Raw genomic sequence first — 19,169 nt, forward strand, 5'->3', positions numbered from 1 at the left:
CCTGCTCATCCTCTACTGGGGATCAAGCCCGCAACCCGGGCATGTGCCCTGACCGGGAATTGAACCTCGATCACCTGGATCCTAGGTCGATGCTCAACCGCCGAGCCACGCCCGGCTGGCCATCTTTAAAAGACATAAATTTGAACCCATATTCATATCTTACATCAGGACTAACATAAATGTAAAAAAAGAAACCATAAAAAATTTTAAATCCTAGTAAGTCATGTACATAAAAAACAATGTCTTTATAGAAAAAAAGTCACCATAAATGAAGTCAAAAGACAAAAGAAAAATTTGGGAAAAAATATTTACAACTCATATAGACAAAGAGCTGTTGTCCTAATATATAAAGGGCCTCTAGAATTCAATAAAAAGACCAAAAGCCACAAAACATAAGAAAGACTATAAACAGATTTCAGGTAAAGGCAATGTAAATGGATGATAAGCATGAGAAAACTATTCAATCTCATTCCACAAAACCAAAAGGACAAATTAAAACTACACTTACCCTCCATTGGTCACCTACCAAAATGACAAGGATCCGAAAGTTTGACAACAGTATGTTAGCAAAAATGCACTCAACCAATTGTTGGTGAGAGTGTGAACTAATGCAACCACTCACTACAGGAGATACGTTGATATTATACGTGAAAATTATAAATGTACAAACTTTTACAACAGCAATTCCAATTCTGAGAAATTAAATATATAAATGCATTTCTGCATAGGCAAAATAATATATATTCAAGGTTATTATGCACTGCAGCATTTTTTAAAACAAAAGATTAGAAACAAGCTAGAAGTCCATCAATAGGAAGTTAAATAAATTATGGTGAATGGAAGCAAGGAAATATAATGCAGCTATAAAAAAGAATGAGGAAGCTTTTATGTAATGATATGTAAAGATCTCCAAAACATTTAAGTTATTAAAATAAGGCATATAATTGTGTGTACAGTATGCTACAATTAAAATGAGAAAATAAGTATTATTATTTCTTTATATACACATATATTAAGTCTGGAAGGGCACACAAAAAACTAACAACAGTAGTAACCATTACAAAAGAAAAGTAGCTGGGTGATAGGAGTTGGGGAAAATTATTTTAATACAATAATTTAAAAAATAAAATTTAAATTTAATAGCATTTCTTACAAATCTTGGTGGAGGAACAGCCAGGTTCAAGCTACTCAGTGAAACCTCCAATCCATTCTGGGCACATGCCACAAGACGCAAAGCAACAAAGAACTCCTAAGGGAGAAAAATATGATTGTAAGAGCGTTATCTACCTATCCATCCATCCATCCATCCATCCATCCATCCATCCATCCATCATCCACCCACACACAGACATACCTATAATTTAAAAATACAAAACAATTCACAATTACTCCAAGGTTTTTATGTAGTAACAAATATAAAAGCACATTTGCTTGAATAACACTTTAAAATTGAGAAAAAAATCTATGTACAGAAATGTTTCAAACATTAATATAAATGGGGAAATACTTAAATAGTGATACATACAGATAGTGGAAATTAAAAGTTAATAATCATGCTTCAAAGAATATTTAATGGTGTTAAGAAATAGTTTTTATCATTTAAGTGAGGAAAAAAATCTGGGGGGAAAAAGCCCAGGAGAAAATAATATCTAAATGTTATCAAAAGTCATCTCTGGATTTAAGACTATAAATTTTGAAACTGGATCAATCATTCAAGTGACTCAATCATTGCTATTCCAGAAGAGCTACAGAGAATAACTGTGCAGCATCTAAAAACAATTATATAACTGCTTGACTTGAAAATACTTATAAATCTCTCCCAAAGGTCCTTGGATTTTTGGCATTTGAAGTATCAGTCCAAAATTTAATAAATAAATGCAAAGATGCTGATGCAACTGGTTTCAGCTGTTTTCAGTTAAAGTCAGGTCTGGGAATAGACATAACAAGACTTTACTCCAGTTACATAACTTGTCAATACTCTCTAGTACAGCTACTGCTGCAATCAATCCTTCAAGACTTTTCTCAAACCTCCTATTCTCACCTATACCCTTCTGACCCAATTCCTAACCTATTCTTAGAGCACTTGCAGGTTGCCTGCTTTATACAATACCTTGCCTTCCCTCATAAATTTCTTGAGAAATGCTATTTCAAGATTTTCCTTCTCTTTTTATTCATTCCACAAGCTTCTATGCCATCTGACTTCAACTCCCACCATTAGCTAGAGAAACTACTAACTATGTCACAAATAACATCCTAGCTACCAAATCCTCTTTTATTAAAAAAAAAAAAAAAAAATTAAAAAAAAAAAAGCCGCCTCCTCCTTGTTCTTTTGGCAGCCTGGAACGCATGATCCTCCCAAAGCCTTCTGCCCCTCCACCAAGACAGCTTCATAAAGCTGGTATCCTCCGTATTCAAACATTAACCCTCTTTCTCTTCTCATTCTATATATGAGATTCAATTACTCTTAGGTAATCTGATGCACTCCCAAAGTATAGATGGGCTCTGAAGTGACATAGTCCTGCAATAAATTCTAGTTCTGCTACTTAAAGTTGAGAGGCCATGGTCAAGTGAAATAAAATTCTCCCATAAAAAAGAGTGCTAATAGATACCTTGCAATATATTATGAGGAACAAAATTAAAACCATACTATAGGAAGAAAGCACCTACTGTCATTTTTGGTACATAGAAACTCAGTAAGTATAGGTTTCTTTTCTTTTTTTCATGTTAATTCAAAATCTATTCCACCAACACAAACATCAAAGTTTAACTGCAGACCCATAAATCCAGCCACCTAGATGTAACAAAGACAACTTAAACTCAACATCCAAAGTCCAGGAATATCAATGAAGAATTTATTAAATGGTAAACTTATTAAGATAGGAACCACATCTGTCACATTCACCTCTGTATTTCCAAAGTCTGGCTCAAAACAGGTACTCAACAAATATTTGCTGACTGAGTGCAGACTCTGGGTGCTCATATGAGTTTAGTGTTCCTATGTCTCCAATGTACCAAATTGGCCCTTCTGCCCAGGAGCTTCAATGGGGACTACAATCTAGCCCTGGAATCTTAATTAAGAGACTGGGTATTCTGACCCTCTCATTAAAAATTTTCCCATCCCTTTTCTGAGTGTGATCCTGTTTCAGCAGTTCCTATTAGGGGAGTGCGGGGGGGGGGGGGGGGGGTTAGGTAGCTTTGAGTAGCAGTGCTCAACCAATGTTTCAGCATGTAGCAAGCTTTGAATCCAATCCTGTATAATTCTGAAATCCATCCCCAACAAGCAGAACTTCAAAGTACACTAATAGTACCCAACACCCATAACCACTTTAATGAATTACTGGTCTAGGGTTTACATCTAGCCTGTAAACCATTTTTTTGTGTTATATGTCAGTTAAGACCTGGACCAGAATACTCAGGTTTGATTAGCCAAGAATTTCCTTTCAAATGTATGTGGCAATATCATCTTATCACTTAACTAATAAAAATCCATGTTTATTTATAAACCCTGTATATGTAAGAAACTTAATAAGATACAAAGAGCAAAATCTCTCTAAATGACTGGGGGGGAAATCCATGCTATTATTCACATGTCCTCCAAAATTCTTATGTTCAAATCCTAACCCCTCAAGATGAAGATATTAGGAGGTAGAGCCTTTGGGAGGTGCTTACAACATCAGGGAAGCCCTCATTAACGGGATTAGTGCCTTACAAAAGAGGATCCAGAGAGATCCTTTGCAACTTCTGGCATGTTCAGATACAACAAGAAGTCTACAGTCAGGAAGAGAGCCCTCACCTGACCATGTTCGAACCCTGATCTCAGAATTCCAGCCTCTGAAACTATGAGCAATAAATTTCTGTTTATAAGCCACCCAGTCTGTGGTATTTTGTTATAGCAGCCAGAAGACTGAGATACTTCAGTAGAACTATATCACCAAACTAACACTAACCTTTGGGAATTAGCTACTTTAATGCCTACTGATTAGAAATATTTTCATTGTTATGACACTTGCCCTTGCAAAACCCTAATGTTGGTAAATAGCAATTATTAATTTAAAAATACAAAAAACTGCTGGCTATTTTTTAGTTTGAATCACTCAAAAATGTTTTCATATGAATCTCTGAACCTTACTTGTTTGGTCAGGATACCTTTGCCATCTGTGTCAGCTAAATCCCAAATCTGAAATTTAGAAAAAAAAAGTATCAATTTATTTTTAAGCGACAATCATCTTAAAGATAAGTTAAATCCCTGCAATTTACAACCTCATACTCTTTGGTAATTAGATTTAAGAATCATAGAATTAAAAGTGGAAAAAAACCTTAAAGATCATTTAGTGCAATACTAAGGCCACTAAAGTTACTCAAGAACATTTAAGGCATCAGAGAAAGAATTGAAACCCAGGCTTTAACTTCCAGTCCAATGCCTTTTTCATTAACCCAGCTTCTAACTCCAAGTCTAATGCTCTTTTTATTAAAACATACTACGTTTTAGATTCGACTAAGATGATATTCTTTCTTATGGGCAAGTTGAAATAGTTAATGCTTATTTCTAAATAAATTATTAATGATAACATTTCAGGGTTTTGGATACATATTATGTATAAGGACTCGCCAGGAAGTGGAGCCAGCAGAGGGACTTTCCACCTTTTTGTGCTTTTTCTTAAGCCTCTCATTCCCCCACTCCATTCACCACATACAAAACGCAGTTAGAGGCAGGTATAATAGAGGAAGTAGAGATAGAGCCAACTCTCTGAGTGGGTGGCAAGGTTCCCAGTCTGCAGCACTGCTTCTCCCCACAATACCCAAATGTATTATTACTTCCTCTTTTCATCCTACTGAAATGTAATTTGTTTTCTAAACATCTAAAAAACACCTTACTTTTCAAATTTCCTCCATCACACTACTATAATTGCCTCTATGACTCCTTTCTACCTTCTAAGTTTCCTGACGGTATCTTTCTGATTTTGCAGCCATTTTATCTACACTGCTAAATATTCATTATAATCTATTTATAATGAACAAATACTACCTTTCCAAGTATCAAATCTGGAAGCCCTGATTTTTTCAGGAAAGCAGCAGCATCTGAAGCCAATACCCTTCCAGTATTGCCCGTATCAACCTGAAAAAATACAAATGGTAAGCTGACAACAGACACAAAGACAAAATTATTTGCCTGCCTTCCTTCCTTCTTGTGATTTGACAACTGGCTTTTTCAAAAAGGGAATGAGAATCCTTTGACTAAACCAAGGCCAAGGAATATATAGATAGCCATATAAGTAGAGTACCATCTAGACATCACTGGCAATTTACAAAGTGTTTTTTATTGTGTCCATTACACAAATGATAGAACTGAAACTCAAGAGGAAACAGAGTAAATTAGTGGAGTAATAACATTAACACATTATCTCCTGACTCCAAGTCTTCTATAGTTGCCTTTTAAATTCCAATAAACTTAAGTGGCAATAGGATGTAAAGGAGAGGTCTTAGCTGCATATGTTATCTGTTTTTTCAAACACCTTAAAATCATTAAACTTCTTTTATACTTACTATTAGAAACTGCAACACTTTATTAAAAAATCAAAGCAGCTCTAAAAACAGCAGTGATTCCATAATAAACTTAAAGAAACACTTTAAAAACTGTTAAGCTCCTAATGCACATTAAGGGTAACACATCGTTTTAACTGAGGGGGACTTTCCTTTAAGACAGAATGAGGTCACCAAGAATAGAAAAACAATTTTAAAAGAAAAATAATGACTCTCAGTTCTGTAAAGATTTCCTAAAGTAAAGTTCAATTTTTACAAATAAAAAGCAAATTTTAAAAAGTTATAACAATGATACTAGGATATTTAGGAGTGTTTTTTTTTTAGTTTAGTTAAAAGACTAAGTTTTTTGGAAACATATACAAAGCATTCCAAAGAAGCCAATTCCAGCAAAGAAGCAAAAAAGAAGTCCTTTCTTTCAAGTGCTCAGCAAAAAAGAATTGCCCAATCCAAATTTGGGGTAACAATAAGGGTTGGGAAACCTACCTCTAGAATTCTCCAGAACTCCTTTTCTTTCCCCACTCCCTGACCAGGGAAGCGGAAAAAAAGAACACCTACCCCAGCACAGTCTAAATATAGAAGCACTCAGGGGAAACATTAAATGAACACTTATGAAATTTTTATGAACTGTATTCCAATTAAGAATTTTACTATCTTCCATTCTTTTGGTTACTAAAATAAATTAAACACAGCCATTTAGTCATTGTCACACATAGGCAGTTTCTGTTGTACTCTGATGCTTGCCTAAAGGCTTTGCTATAAGTTACCAGATACAATTATATCTTCAACAAACTCTCAGAACCTCATCTAAATGACTATACTTTGTACTCTAAATTGTTAACACTTCAAAATATAGACTTCTGGGTAAAGACTTCTGAGGTGACATCATTTAAACAACTTTCAGACTGTACTGGTGGACTAAGTCAGAATTTCCAGGACTCTCTGCAGTCCAGAAGTAGATATATTTTATAAAAGCAGACCCCAAAAAAATAATTATATAGGACTGAATGAACTGTTGAGGAAAATGTGATTATGGTTATTTACTTGGAATATTGTTGGTGTTAATTTTAATATTCTATTTTGTAATGGATATGTGGGAAAGCTCTTTTATTTTTCTTCTTACACTATCACTAACCCTCAATTTAGTAGACTCTGTCTTTGTAAAGTGAATGAAATAGTTTTCAATGGTATCTGATTCTCACTGATTCTTTGGAATTCAAAATCAAATCATTTGCCCTGGCCGGTGTGGCTTAGTTTGTTGGGCATCTTCCAGTGCACCAAAAGGTCGCAGGTTGATTCCGAGTGAGGACACAAGCCCAGGTTGTGGGCTCGATCCCCAGTTGGGGGCCTGCAGGAGGCAGCCAATTGACATTTCTCTCACATCAATGTCTGTCTCTCTCTCTTTCTCGCTCTCTCTCTTAAATCAATAAAAACATATATTTTTAAAAAATCCTTTAACTGAATGCCCTTACTTTGTATCGCAATAGGTTAAATAAAAATCTGGTCTCCTTTTTATCAGGTTATAATTGAGAAAATCGAATGTGCAAAAACAAGGTCATATTTGAGAATGATTCTCTTTTATTCAGATAGAACAAGCCACTATTAAGAACAAGAACTGACTTTATGTGGAGCCAAGTCTTTATGTGGAGCCAATGTCTACAAAGCCCTCCCAAGAAAACTGGCCTGCAACTTGATTTATAAGGTCCCAGTCTCTCAGACAGTAAAGCAAGGTCACTTAACCGACTAGGAACCTTAGCATACATTGGAAACCTCAAGATGAGATAAATTCACTTCAACTTGTAGGTACTGCAGGTGAAATATGGGGTAGAATTTCAAAAGTTCGGATGCTAGCCTCAAAATAGAGGAACAAATAAAGATGCTTTATAAAGTACAATCTGAGATTCTTTAAAAATTTTAGGCAGAAATTAATATCTGGCCTTAGAATTTGTTAAATAGTGAATGTATTTCTCTAGATGTGCAAGTCACACCCAAGGAGACCTATAATGGTTTATTAATGCTTGCTGCAACTGTGTAAATAGCCAGGTCAAATATAAAGACCAGCCTTTTCAGTGATTATGAACACAAGGTGAGAGTGTTCTAACAAAAAACTATCCAATATTTGGAAATGGGAAAATGAGACTGTCTACACCCTCAGGAGATTATCTATACACTCCTGACTGACTTTCTATCAACTAGGCTATTTTACACTCTGTAGGGATGCTGGTTAAATTACAGAAAACTGATAGCAGTGCAACTGATTACTGTCCACATCAATAAAATGAATTTTGTCTGGAGAATATAACTCATATCCTCATTTTTACATTTTACTGGTTCTCCCAGTAATTAATGAGTTGAATAAAATCCTCGACATATGTTCATTTTATATTTGTATGACAGTCATGGTTTTAACTTTATAAATATTAAAAACTTTAGAAAGTCTTAAAAACAACTAAAAGTCATTTCCATTTGGCTTATAAGTTAATATGGGTATTCATATTGTGATGAATATACCTAATATTCTATGGGTTTTTAAGATACATAAATATTTGAGACAATTAAGTATATGGGCTTAATTATCTTTCCTTCATTTCTGAGAGCTTGTCAAAAGTATTAAGTACTCAAAGCATGAGGCTAAAGCACAAAAAAATGAAAACAAGACATGTCAAATTTACCCAACTGATTGGTAATCTGCATGTATACAATTAAAGGTGGAAATCATATTTTATGTTCAATCTAGGAAAACAAACAAAAATCTTACCTGTCTATAGTATTTTTCATATACAGGATTCCCACTTGATAACTAAAATAAATAAATAGAAATTAAATGCTATTCAATAACTTCTATTAATATATTTGTATTCATTCAATATGTATTTAAAAAATAAAGACAAACATGATTAAAAAATATCCTTGATTTCAAAAAGTTTGGTTTTGTTTCTTGTGGGAGGGAAGTGGGAGTGAATAAAGGCAGCCACACAGATTACTAAGAAGCAGGAACAAGAAATAAAACAAGAATTTTAAAATTATTCTTGACATCAGAATTCTTTTCCTCATGCAAAATTTTACCCAAAACCCAACATGTAACAAATTAGCAGTGAAATGCTTGGTTAAAGACAGTTTCAAGTCCCAAGCCTTAAGCAGTCACCCTCTACCCAAGTGCCCAAAGTACGTATAAATACAATTCAAAAATCACTTCAATAAAACAATAAAATGACTATGCCAATGTATGTACAAAAAAAAGATACTATCATCATATCTGAAATGATTGTAGGCTGGGAATCCTGTTCAATTCATACCACAGTTCAAAGGGTTCCTTGGTCAGATGATGAACAGACGTATTATCTCACCTTAAAGGCAGTTTAGGAGTATCAATGTTTGAAGGCTCAGGTTCACCTATACACAAATATGTAAGAATGTGATGGAACCAGAAAGGGAGTCCAGGAAGGCTTCATGGGGGTGATATCAGTGCAGGAATTTGAAGTATGAGTGGGGGGAGAGGGTGATTCTATACACAGAGAACAGCATGCACAAAGGCATGCATGCAACAGAAAGCTCAATTACAACTGAAAAGAATCACAAGGAGTTCTGAATGGTGATAGGAAGTGAAGACAAGGTTGTGAAGTTTTGTACAAGACAATTTATGAAGGGCTTCATCTGCATGGTAAAAGTAAAGAAAATGAGGATGAAAAAAGGGGACAAGTTTAAGAGCTATTTACTTAGTAAATAGGTGACTATCTATATGTAAAAAGGAAAAGCAGAATGGAATGTAGAGTCCTATTTAGGAAATAAATTTAATGGCCTGGTGAAGGACCTGAACACTGGAAATACCAGAAAAGGATGTGCTTTGAAGAAAAGTTTATAAGATAGATTTGACAGGGCTTATTAAAGAGATGAGGGGGCAAGAAAAGCTTAGAAATACAAAGATAAATGGAAAAATACCTTTAAAGCATCAAGACTGGGACTATAGTCTTAATGGGTACAAAACTGGATTAAGAAACCAACATTCATTGAGTGCCTACTATGAGAACACATTATGCTAAGTGCTTTATAAATACTTCCACACTTAATCCTTGTGAGCTACATATTATCATCCCAGTTTGCAAATGAGGAAACCTAATGTGAAGGTTAATTAAATGTGTCAATCTGGCTAAGCTAAGGTACCCAGTTGTTTGGTCAAACACTAGTCTAGATGCTACTACAAAGGTATTTTTTTTAGATGAGTAGACTTAATATTTAAATGAGTAGACTTTGAGTAAAGCACATTACTCCCCATAATGTGGGTGGGCATCATCCAATCAGTTGAAGGCCTTAAGAGAAAAGAATGAGGTCCCCTGAGAAAGGAGGAATTCTGTCTCCAGAATGCCTTTGGACTCAGCTGCGACATGAACTCTTCCCCAGTTCCCCACCCTGCTGGTTGCCCTGCAGATTTAGGACTTGCCAGTCTCCACACATGAGCCAATTCCTTAATATCAATCAGCATGTGTGTGTGTCCCTTATTGGTTATCTGTAGAACCCTAAAATACCTAGTCTCAGAGAAGTTACTCGTCCGAGCTTTTAAATGGCAAAGACTGGACTTAAATGCAGGTCTGTCTCACTCCCAGGCAACTCCATGCTCTTTCACAATACCATGCTGCTTCCCAAATGCCATGGTTTGCTCAGGACAGTCTTGATTTACAAACTGCTGTCCCAGTACCCCATCCAGTTTACCGTTTGCCTCAGTTTTCTCACTTTCTTAAATGAACTATTACTATTAATTACTACATTAAAATAAGCCAAGATAGATTCAGTACACCTCTAACTGTATTCATCTAGCTTCTGGCCAAGGTATCAGTTAATCCTGTGTAAGTGCTTTAATCACTTGAACAAGTGATGAAATCTGAAAGAGAGCTAGTGATAATTCCATCTTTCTGTTCCTTATTCTTTACAGATATAACACAACTAGCACCTTCTTTTCAAGGGCAGGATCTAGAAGACTCACTGAGAAGTATCCTCATGCGCAAGCAACCATGGGCAGCTAACTGCTTATAGCCTTTCGAGACAGTGGACAAAGTATCTGACAATGGTGCACCTGCTGGCTATTTGGTGTGCCAGCCAGTACAATGACAAGTAGAACGACCTGCAAGATACACCAAGCTACCAACTGGCTAATAAGTCAGTGGGGAATTCCAGGTTAGGTGGGAGGAGTCAAGTCTGATAACTCTTGAGGTGGTTTTGTTATTGTAGAGCATAAATCTACAATTGCTTATTTATTTTGTTGTCTGGCAACCATTTTTTATTATCTAATAAGCCCTTTCTGTAGCAATGAGCTAAAATGAAGAAACTGTATATTTAATACAAAATTAAGTAATAAATTTCCATTTCTGTAGAAAATGGATAAACACAATTTGCATAAAACTTCTGAGGTTATTTCTATTTAAAATGGAGCTTTGTGACAGCACTGTTAATGAGTTTGCTGCAATTGTCAAAATTTACAAATGTTTCCATATATCCACAATTAAAAATTTAAGCGTAATTATCAAAAACAAACAAACAAAAAGAACTTCAACATGGCAATATATGTGCTCTACTTGCAACCTATCATCAGATTTTAAAGACAAATTTGAAAAACTGACTTTAAAAATCCAACCTAAGTGTCTCAGTATTGAATCTTCTTAAAAAGAAGGTCTCTAAAAATTGGTTGCATTTTGTTCAAAATCAGTTGGAAAATTTTAAACAGTGATTAAAGCTCCAAAAAAATCTTTACCTTTGAAGCTTTTAGCAAATAGCAATTATTATACACAATATTTGCCAAGGTATTGAAGTATATCCCTCAAAAGCAAAGAAAACCCTGGACAGTGTGGCTGGGTTGGAGCATCGTCCCATACACCAAAAGGTGGTGGGTTCAATCGGTTGCCCCAACAGGTGAAGGAGACAACTGATTATTGTTTCTCTTTTACACCAATGTTTCTCTCCCTTCCTCTCTCTAAAATCAATTAAAAAAAAAAAAAAGCAAGGAAAAAACTGAGCAAATTAAATGATGAGAGCTCAAATAGTATCCAAGATTTAATTCTAAAATTATATAATTATACTTTGCAATGAATTGTAGGAGTTCCACCTAAAGAGTATTCCTATTTTTAACAGAAAAAATTTATACTCTGTCCTGAAATTACATAAAATTACAGAAGGCCTACAATTTTGTAGCATCTAAATTTAATGGAACATGTAAAAAATCATAAATAGGGACAGCCTATATGGCAAGATTAGTCTTATAAAAATATTTGTCAAAAAGAATACCTTCAGTGGGGGCAAAAAGACACTGCTAGTGAAAATACTGGGGCTGATAAATTTTTAGTTTTCAATAAGAAAAAAATTAGAATTAAGAATAGTCTTCATTTAGCAACATTTTTCCTGAACTAATCAGGTACATTACAGTGTATACAGAAAGCATATTAGCAATTAAAAATATTACTGGTTTCAGAGAAGAGTCAACTGTAAGGGTTAACAACCATAATACATAAAATGTAACTCTGAAAAATACTGTAGGCAGTTTTATTAAAAAAATTATAACTAGTTAAACTATACTGGAAAATAATTGTTCAGAAAAGTATTAGAGACAGATAAGGCTAAGAAACTGATTTAAAATCTGATAATTACAAAGAATAATTATTCTGCTTATGTTTGTTTATATTCTGATAATCAATCTAAAGATGTTATTTTGTTGTAATATAGAACAAATGTTTTAGAAATTTTTATTTTTGAAAACAAGCTTTGAATAGAACTGTTTTACTGATCTACCAATGTAATAAAACCATTTTGATGGCCAAAAAATAAGTATTTCTTAAAATTTACAGAACTGAAAATACAGTGTCCCTTTCATTCTCAAAAATGGCCCATTTTGAATGAAAAATTATATATTCACCCTGCTTACTGGCATAGGTGTAAATACTTTGCTCGAGAAAGTAAATTAAATATGTTCCCTCAATAATGAAGAGTTAATTTTTAAAGACAATCCAACGGAATTTTTAGTGCCCAGAAAAAAATCTCACACATAGTAAGAAATCCTGAGTTCCAAACTGTACCTTATTAATCATCACATTACAAACTCATTAGGTTACTACATAAACACATTTGAGAAGGCATGAACTCATTAAAGGTTCTAAAGTACACCTTGTACTGATTACTATACTTATACGATACAGCTAAGTGAGAATGGAAAGTCATCCAAACTGCCAATTCACTCATCAAGCAAGATGACTAAAGAGTGTTTTGGGTGTGTCTCAATAAAATTGGCTTTTTTTTTTAACTGAAATATAACCATTTTAGAGTTTAAAAAATCACGAATACACAATACACATAATGAATGCATAGAGAGAAAACAAATGAAAGGTATAGCTAAAATGGTAACAGTAATTATGTCTGGATAATGGGATTATAATGATTTTTAATTTTTACATCCTTTACATTACTCTGCATTCTCTGAAACTTTTTTATAATAAGCATGCCCTACTTCTATAAGTAAAATAAAACAATAAAGCTATTTTCAATTTGGGGGAAAATATAAAACTCCACAAAAACTGGAAATCAGTATGCAAAATTGCATATGAATTTTTAACAACTAAATAAATTTCCAAAGGAAAACTTTTAAACTAAAGTTGCCAAAATCAAAACCTGATAACAAAATTTGATAACAAAATTCTGTTATTAGAATTTTAAAGTAATTATTTATTCATTAACTATATCATAAACTCTTATCAGTTGCCACAAAGTAAAAAGGGAGGGGCTGCTAATTTTATTAAGAAAAAATCATGTAGAGTATAATAAACTTTACTAAGAAAAAGTTATTACAATAGTATAGCATAGTATATTATCTTATGGTTTGAGAGGTTATAATTCTCAACCACTTATTCTCCTTTCATAAGAGTATTAACATCCCTGCCTGTTGCCATGTGACTTGTAGTGCCTCTCTGTGGGTACCCTACTGTTGGCTTGGCCATGTGACTTACTTTGGCCAATGAAATATGAGAAAATCCCAGTTCCAAGTAGAAGTTTTAAGAGCTATTGTGTGTTTCCAGCAACTCTTGTTCTTTTCTCTCTGCCAAGAGAACAGTATGTCATAAATAGGGGGTGCTCCTTCATCCTGGATCCTGAAATGAAAAAGAATTGTGGAGTAGAACCATAATAGATTACTAGAGAACCTATAATGTGAGCAATAAATAAATCTTTGTTACTGTAAGCACTGATACTTGAAGTTGTTTCTTAGTACAGCATGATCTAGCAAAAGTTAACACATAGGTAATCTAACACCAAAGTGTAGCAGGTAGTAAAAAAAAAAAAGGAGGTCCTGGTTATTGGAAATTCATAGGTTAATAAATGAATGTTGAATTGTTTCATGTAAAATTTTTTATTTCCTTTTTGGGGGCTTTGTTGAAAGGGAGATGCTGGATTATATGACTTCGAGGGCGTATGACTCTTAGTGCACAAGATGAACTGAAATTTTAGCATTAAGCCTAGTGTAAATGGTTATAATATAATGTGGAAAAAGGTAAAAATAAAAAGACATTCTCAAAAACATAATGCAGTCTTTTTCTGTTAATCACAAGATCACAATACAAAGAATAACCAGTGAATAAATTAATAAACTGAAGAGAATAGTAGGTATAAATATAAAGGAGTAGCATGGGAGATCTTTGTGATGAAACAGTTCATCTTAATTGTGGTTATAGTTACATGTATCCACACATGATAAAACTGCATATGTATAATATATACATACAAAACCACAAATAAGTATTTGAATAAGGTCTATGAATGTGCCAATGTCAATTTCCTGGTTTTGCTATTGTGCCATACAGGGTGTCCCAAAAAGTGTATACACATACTTTGAATAATTATAAAGTTAATGTTTATTAAAATACATTTCATTTTCAAAATTGAGCTATCAGCTGTTAAAGTGTGTATACATTTTTGGGGGACACCCTGTAGTTAGAGAAGATGTTACAATTAAGGACAACTGGGTGAAGGGTATATGGGACCTTTTTGTACAACTTTCTGCAACTTCCCACGAAAAGGTCATGTTCAAGACCATTTTGAAGTAGACAGAAGGTGGCAATCCAGACAGAAAGAACACTATGTATAAAGGCAAACAAATACAGAAGTCTGGGTAGTGAAGAGAGACAATGGAATAGATTTCATTCTTTCAAATAAACCACTCAAAATCTTCCTAGTTTTGCTCTCTCTAAAAATTTAAGAAAATGAGTAGCAATACAGTACTAGTGAACATAAAAAATAGCATTATAATGCACATAATTCTCTGGGTAATTTGCCATACAAATATTTTTGGCATATTAACAAAAAAATTCAGCTATTTAGAATTCAGACTTCTAATACTCCATTTTCAAGAGAGCTGAGGAACTAGCAGGAACTTACATGCTTAGAATTCTTCCATCACAACCACCACCACTACCCCTTTAGTGATGGAACAGCAATTCCTAAGGCTAAAGTACCAAATGAATACAACCAGAAGAACCTATGGCTTTTATACACATATGTTTAAACAATGTGAATGGCTTGCAGGGTAGGAGACTTAAAACCTTCTGGTAGGCTTGTGATGTCTAAAAGTCTTGAGTATTTCACAATGCAAAGGAAAACAGGGTGAAAACAAATAGTAAGTAAACAAAAGACAGAATTAAAAAAAAAAGGAGCAAAAGTAACCAATAGCAATCCAAACTGACAAAAGAACAGCAAACAGAAGCTGTCTGAGAGTAAAGAGAAAGTCAGTAATAAAGAAACTTTAGAAAGGAAAACAACTCTGAAGTTGGATTGAGAGGGTGGGTAAAAGCAAGTCATCTGAGCAGTCCTCACCTCAGAGCTATCGGGGAGGAGCTCAAGGAACACAAGCAGCCATCTGGGAAGTTCCCTTAGAGAATGCACAATATTAACCCTCAGCTCTCTCATTCACAACTCATTTAATAATTTAATAAACATGTACTGAATGTCTTCAAGGAACAGAACAATAGGTTTGGGTGTCTGGGGTTGCAAAAATCATATAGGGCTCTGCCCTCAAAACAGATTATATTCTAGTAAAAAATTGCAACTCTTCATTCTGCAAACATGCTAACATTTGTTTGTTTCATAACAAACCATTATAAATTGATAACATAATTAGAAAGCAAAGTCCTAGGAATACTCTTAAGTACAGTGTTCTATGGAAAGCTTTCAAAATCTGGATCTAAGAGTACATCTGCTTTGCAGAGTATCAGAAATGAAAGATTAAAGGGACTTTAAGCAGACAAAAGAATTTCAAAAAAACTATATAGTTGTACCTACTGAAAAACTGGGTGTAAACAGACCATACCTGCAACTCAAACCAATAATGGACTAGCTCTTGTGAAACCAATTCAACCTGATCAAAAACCTAAGTGGCAGAGTGACAAAGAATGATTACAAAGAGTAGCTTTGGTCTCTCATCAAAAGACAGTTGAGTCTTACATATGCCATTCTAGCCAGCCCAAATTAAACAAATCACTGAGAGAAGCATCATCTTTAAGCATAAATAACTAAATATGGGGATTTATAAAAATTTATATAGGAAACAAATGAAACAAAAATAACTATCTCCTGCATTTGCACAGCACTTTACCTTTTACAAAGTACATTCACAACTTCATCTCTCATGTCCTTTTTCTATACTAACCCAGATGATCACATCAATTTTCATGATTCAAATACCACACTTATGCTATGGAATAACAAATTTTTATTGGTAATTCAAATCTCTTCTCTAAACCCACCACCTTTTGGTTAGTGTATAAAAATACAATTGATTTTTGTGTATTGATTTTATATTCTACAACTTTGCTAAATTTGTTTTTGTTTTGTTTTTAAATGTATCTTTATAGATTTCAGAGAGAGGAAAGGAGAGGGAGAGAGAGAGATGGAAACATCAATGATGAGTCATTGATCGGCTGCCTCCTGCACACCCCGTTGGGGATTGAGCCCGCAACCCTGGCATGTGCCCTGACCAGGAATCGAACCCCAATCGCCTGGATCCTAGGTTGACGCTCAACCGCTGAGCCACACCAGGCTGGGCACTAAATTTGTTTATTAGCTCTATCAGTGTTTTCTACATGTTTTCTATATATAAAAAATTGTGTCAAAACAGCATGGTGGCTCCTCAAAAAGTTAAAAATAGAACCACCATATGATCCATCAATCCCACTTCTGTGTTTATTCAAAATAACTGAAATCAGGTTCTCAGAGAGATATTTGCAAATATAACCTCCTTAGAAGGGTCTTTCCGATCACCCTATCAAAAGTAGTATCTTGTGGCACTCTCTTCCCTTATCCTGCTTTATTGTTCTTCCTAGCTTTTGTCATTTATATCTATTTGTTTCTGTTGGTTTCCCTCACTAGAAGTATTAACCCAGGGGGCTAGAGACTTTGTCTTGCTCACTATGTATGTAACAGTACAGACAAGAGTGCTTTGCAGATAGTAAGTACTCAATATTTGTCAAATGAATGAAGCAAAGGAGAAGAGAAATTTAGGCACAGCAAGAGACACATACAAAAGAAAGGTGTGAGAAATGGGTGTTCTTGGTCAATAATAATTGCAATAGAAAATATTTATATTTACTAAGGAGTACTTACTTATGGGCCAGGCACTATTCTCAACACTTTACTTATCTCATCTAATCTTCACAACTCTATAAAGTAGATACTCTTACTCACATTTTACATATGAAGAATCTGAAACACAGATTAAATAAATGCCCAAATTCACATAGCTGGTAAATGAATGGTAGAACCAGATTCCCAGCCATGCAGTACAATGCCAGGGTTTACTCTTTAAACCACTATCCAAAAGCACTGAAAATTGACAACCTCTCTGGGTTGTTTTGACATATGTTTAAAAAAAGAAATATAAAAAGAAAAAACCCACTATAACTAGTCTTTGTGAATATTACATGCATGCTTCATATACTTAAAACCCTATGAGCATTACTCATTAGTAGCACTGGTTTCTTTAAAAAATGAACTATATTTACCAAGCAAATGGCTAAGTAAATCCCCTACCCCCAAGTTTCCAATTCTGATTCAGAGTAGGACTGGAGTGAGGTCTAAGAATTTGCATTTCTAAGAAGTGATGCCCTATCTGATGGTACAGAACTATGCTCAAGAACCCGAGCTACATAACCAAAATGTGAGTTAAATCTCTTTCAAATAATACTAGCTTTCCTGAACATCAATGGCTGAACTAGGCACCTTCAAAGTACTGAAAATATACATGCATGTTTTCCCCCAAAGATCAGAAACAAGTGTCCACTCTGGGTACTTCTATTCAACTTTGGGTTGGAGGTTCTAGCCAAGGAAATTAAAGAAAAACAAGAAACAAAAGGCAAGGCCCGGTGTGGCTCAGCGGTTGAGCATCGACCAAGGATCCAGGTGATCAGGGTTCGATTCCCGGTCAGGGCACATGCCCGGGTTGTGGGCTCTCATCATTGATGTTTCTGTCTCTCTCTCTCCCTCTCCTTTCCTCTCTCTGAAATCAATAAAGATATATTTAAAACAAACAAACAAACAAACAAAAGGCATCCAGATGGGAAAAGAGGACATAAAACCATCTCAGATGACATGATCTTATAAACAGGAAATCCTTAGAAATTCACTAAAAAAACTATTAGAACTAATAAATGAGTTCAGTAAAGTAGCAAGATACAAGGTCAATATACAAAAATTAAGTTTTCTCTTATATACTTGCAGTGAATATAAAAATGAAATTAAATCAATCCCATTCAAACAGCTTAAGAATTTTTAAACCTTAATTATAAATTTAACAAAAATATAAAACTTATACTCTAAACATTACAAGACATTGTTGAACAAAATTAAAGATATATATAAATGAAAAAAAAAGGTTCCTTTTTGAGGTGATAAAAATGCTCTAAAACTTACTGTGCTGATGGTTGCACACATCTATGAATAGACTAAAAACCAACAAATTGTGAACTTTAAATGGATAAATTCTATTGTGTGTAGATTATATGTCAAAAGGCTATTTAAAAAGTTTAAAACTTTTTAATTTTTTAAAGAAACAATAGGGCCGGACGCTCAAAGAAAGTCTTTTAACATCTAAACAATTTTTTAAAATTTTATAAATTCAGTATCTCTAGTACTTCTTAAAATTACTCGATGGCTCATATTTCTAAATGCAGATATAGTTCAAAAAAAAATTATCATTAATTTTGACACATGAAGTATTTTTAAACTAGTGTTAGGAATTAACTCAGTAAATTTACAATTTGCAGAAAATACTTTTCCTTTCCTAGCCTCAAAATTAAAACTATAATTAGTATGTAAAAATATTCAATTTTTAAATATTTTAAATATTAAACATGTAAAAGTATACAAGTCATGTCAATTATGCACTATTTTTAAAAATAGAGTACTCTGTGAAGTGTTCATTATAAGGGTTTTTCTGGTGAGATTATAAAAAAAAGTAAGTCTTGCCCATCTTAATCTAAGAACACTGGTACTGGTAAAATTCCTGTACTAAAATAAGGAAGAAATTAGTAGTAAAAGTTGTGAGAGAAAAAATGTTGTAAAAGAAAAAAAAAATTTGCCAGGCACAGAGACAAATCAAGACATTTCAAGCA

At 34.0% G+C, this 19,169-nt stretch overlaps 1 protein-coding gene across 3 annotated transcripts in view; it reads right to left on the reverse strand.

The window, feature by feature from the left end:
• The window catches only part of EPS15 (epidermal growth factor receptor pathway substrate 15), a 94,729-nt gene that overhangs the window by 66,955 nt on the left and 8,605 nt on the right, over positions 1-19,169 (reverse strand). For all 3 annotated transcript variants that reach the window (XM_087820423.1, XM_087820422.1, XM_087820424.1), the window contains exons 2-5: positions 8,297-8,338; positions 5,027-5,116; positions 4,130-4,177; positions 1,154-1,249 (exon numbers count right to left, since the gene is read on the reverse strand). In XM_087820423.1, coding sequence (XP_087676549.1) covers positions 1,154-1,249; positions 4,130-4,177; positions 5,027-5,116; positions 8,297-8,338 — 276 coding nt within the window. The remainder of the gene's footprint in view (positions 1-1,153; positions 1,250-4,129; positions 4,178-5,026; positions 5,117-8,296; positions 8,339-19,169) is intronic.

This window comes from Miniopterus natalensis, chromosome 9, assembly GCF_054644295.1.
Source record: "Miniopterus natalensis isolate mMinNat1 chromosome 9, mMinNat1.hap1, whole genome shotgun sequence".
NCBI lineage: Eukaryota > Metazoa > Chordata > Mammalia > Chiroptera > Miniopteridae > Miniopterus > Miniopterus natalensis.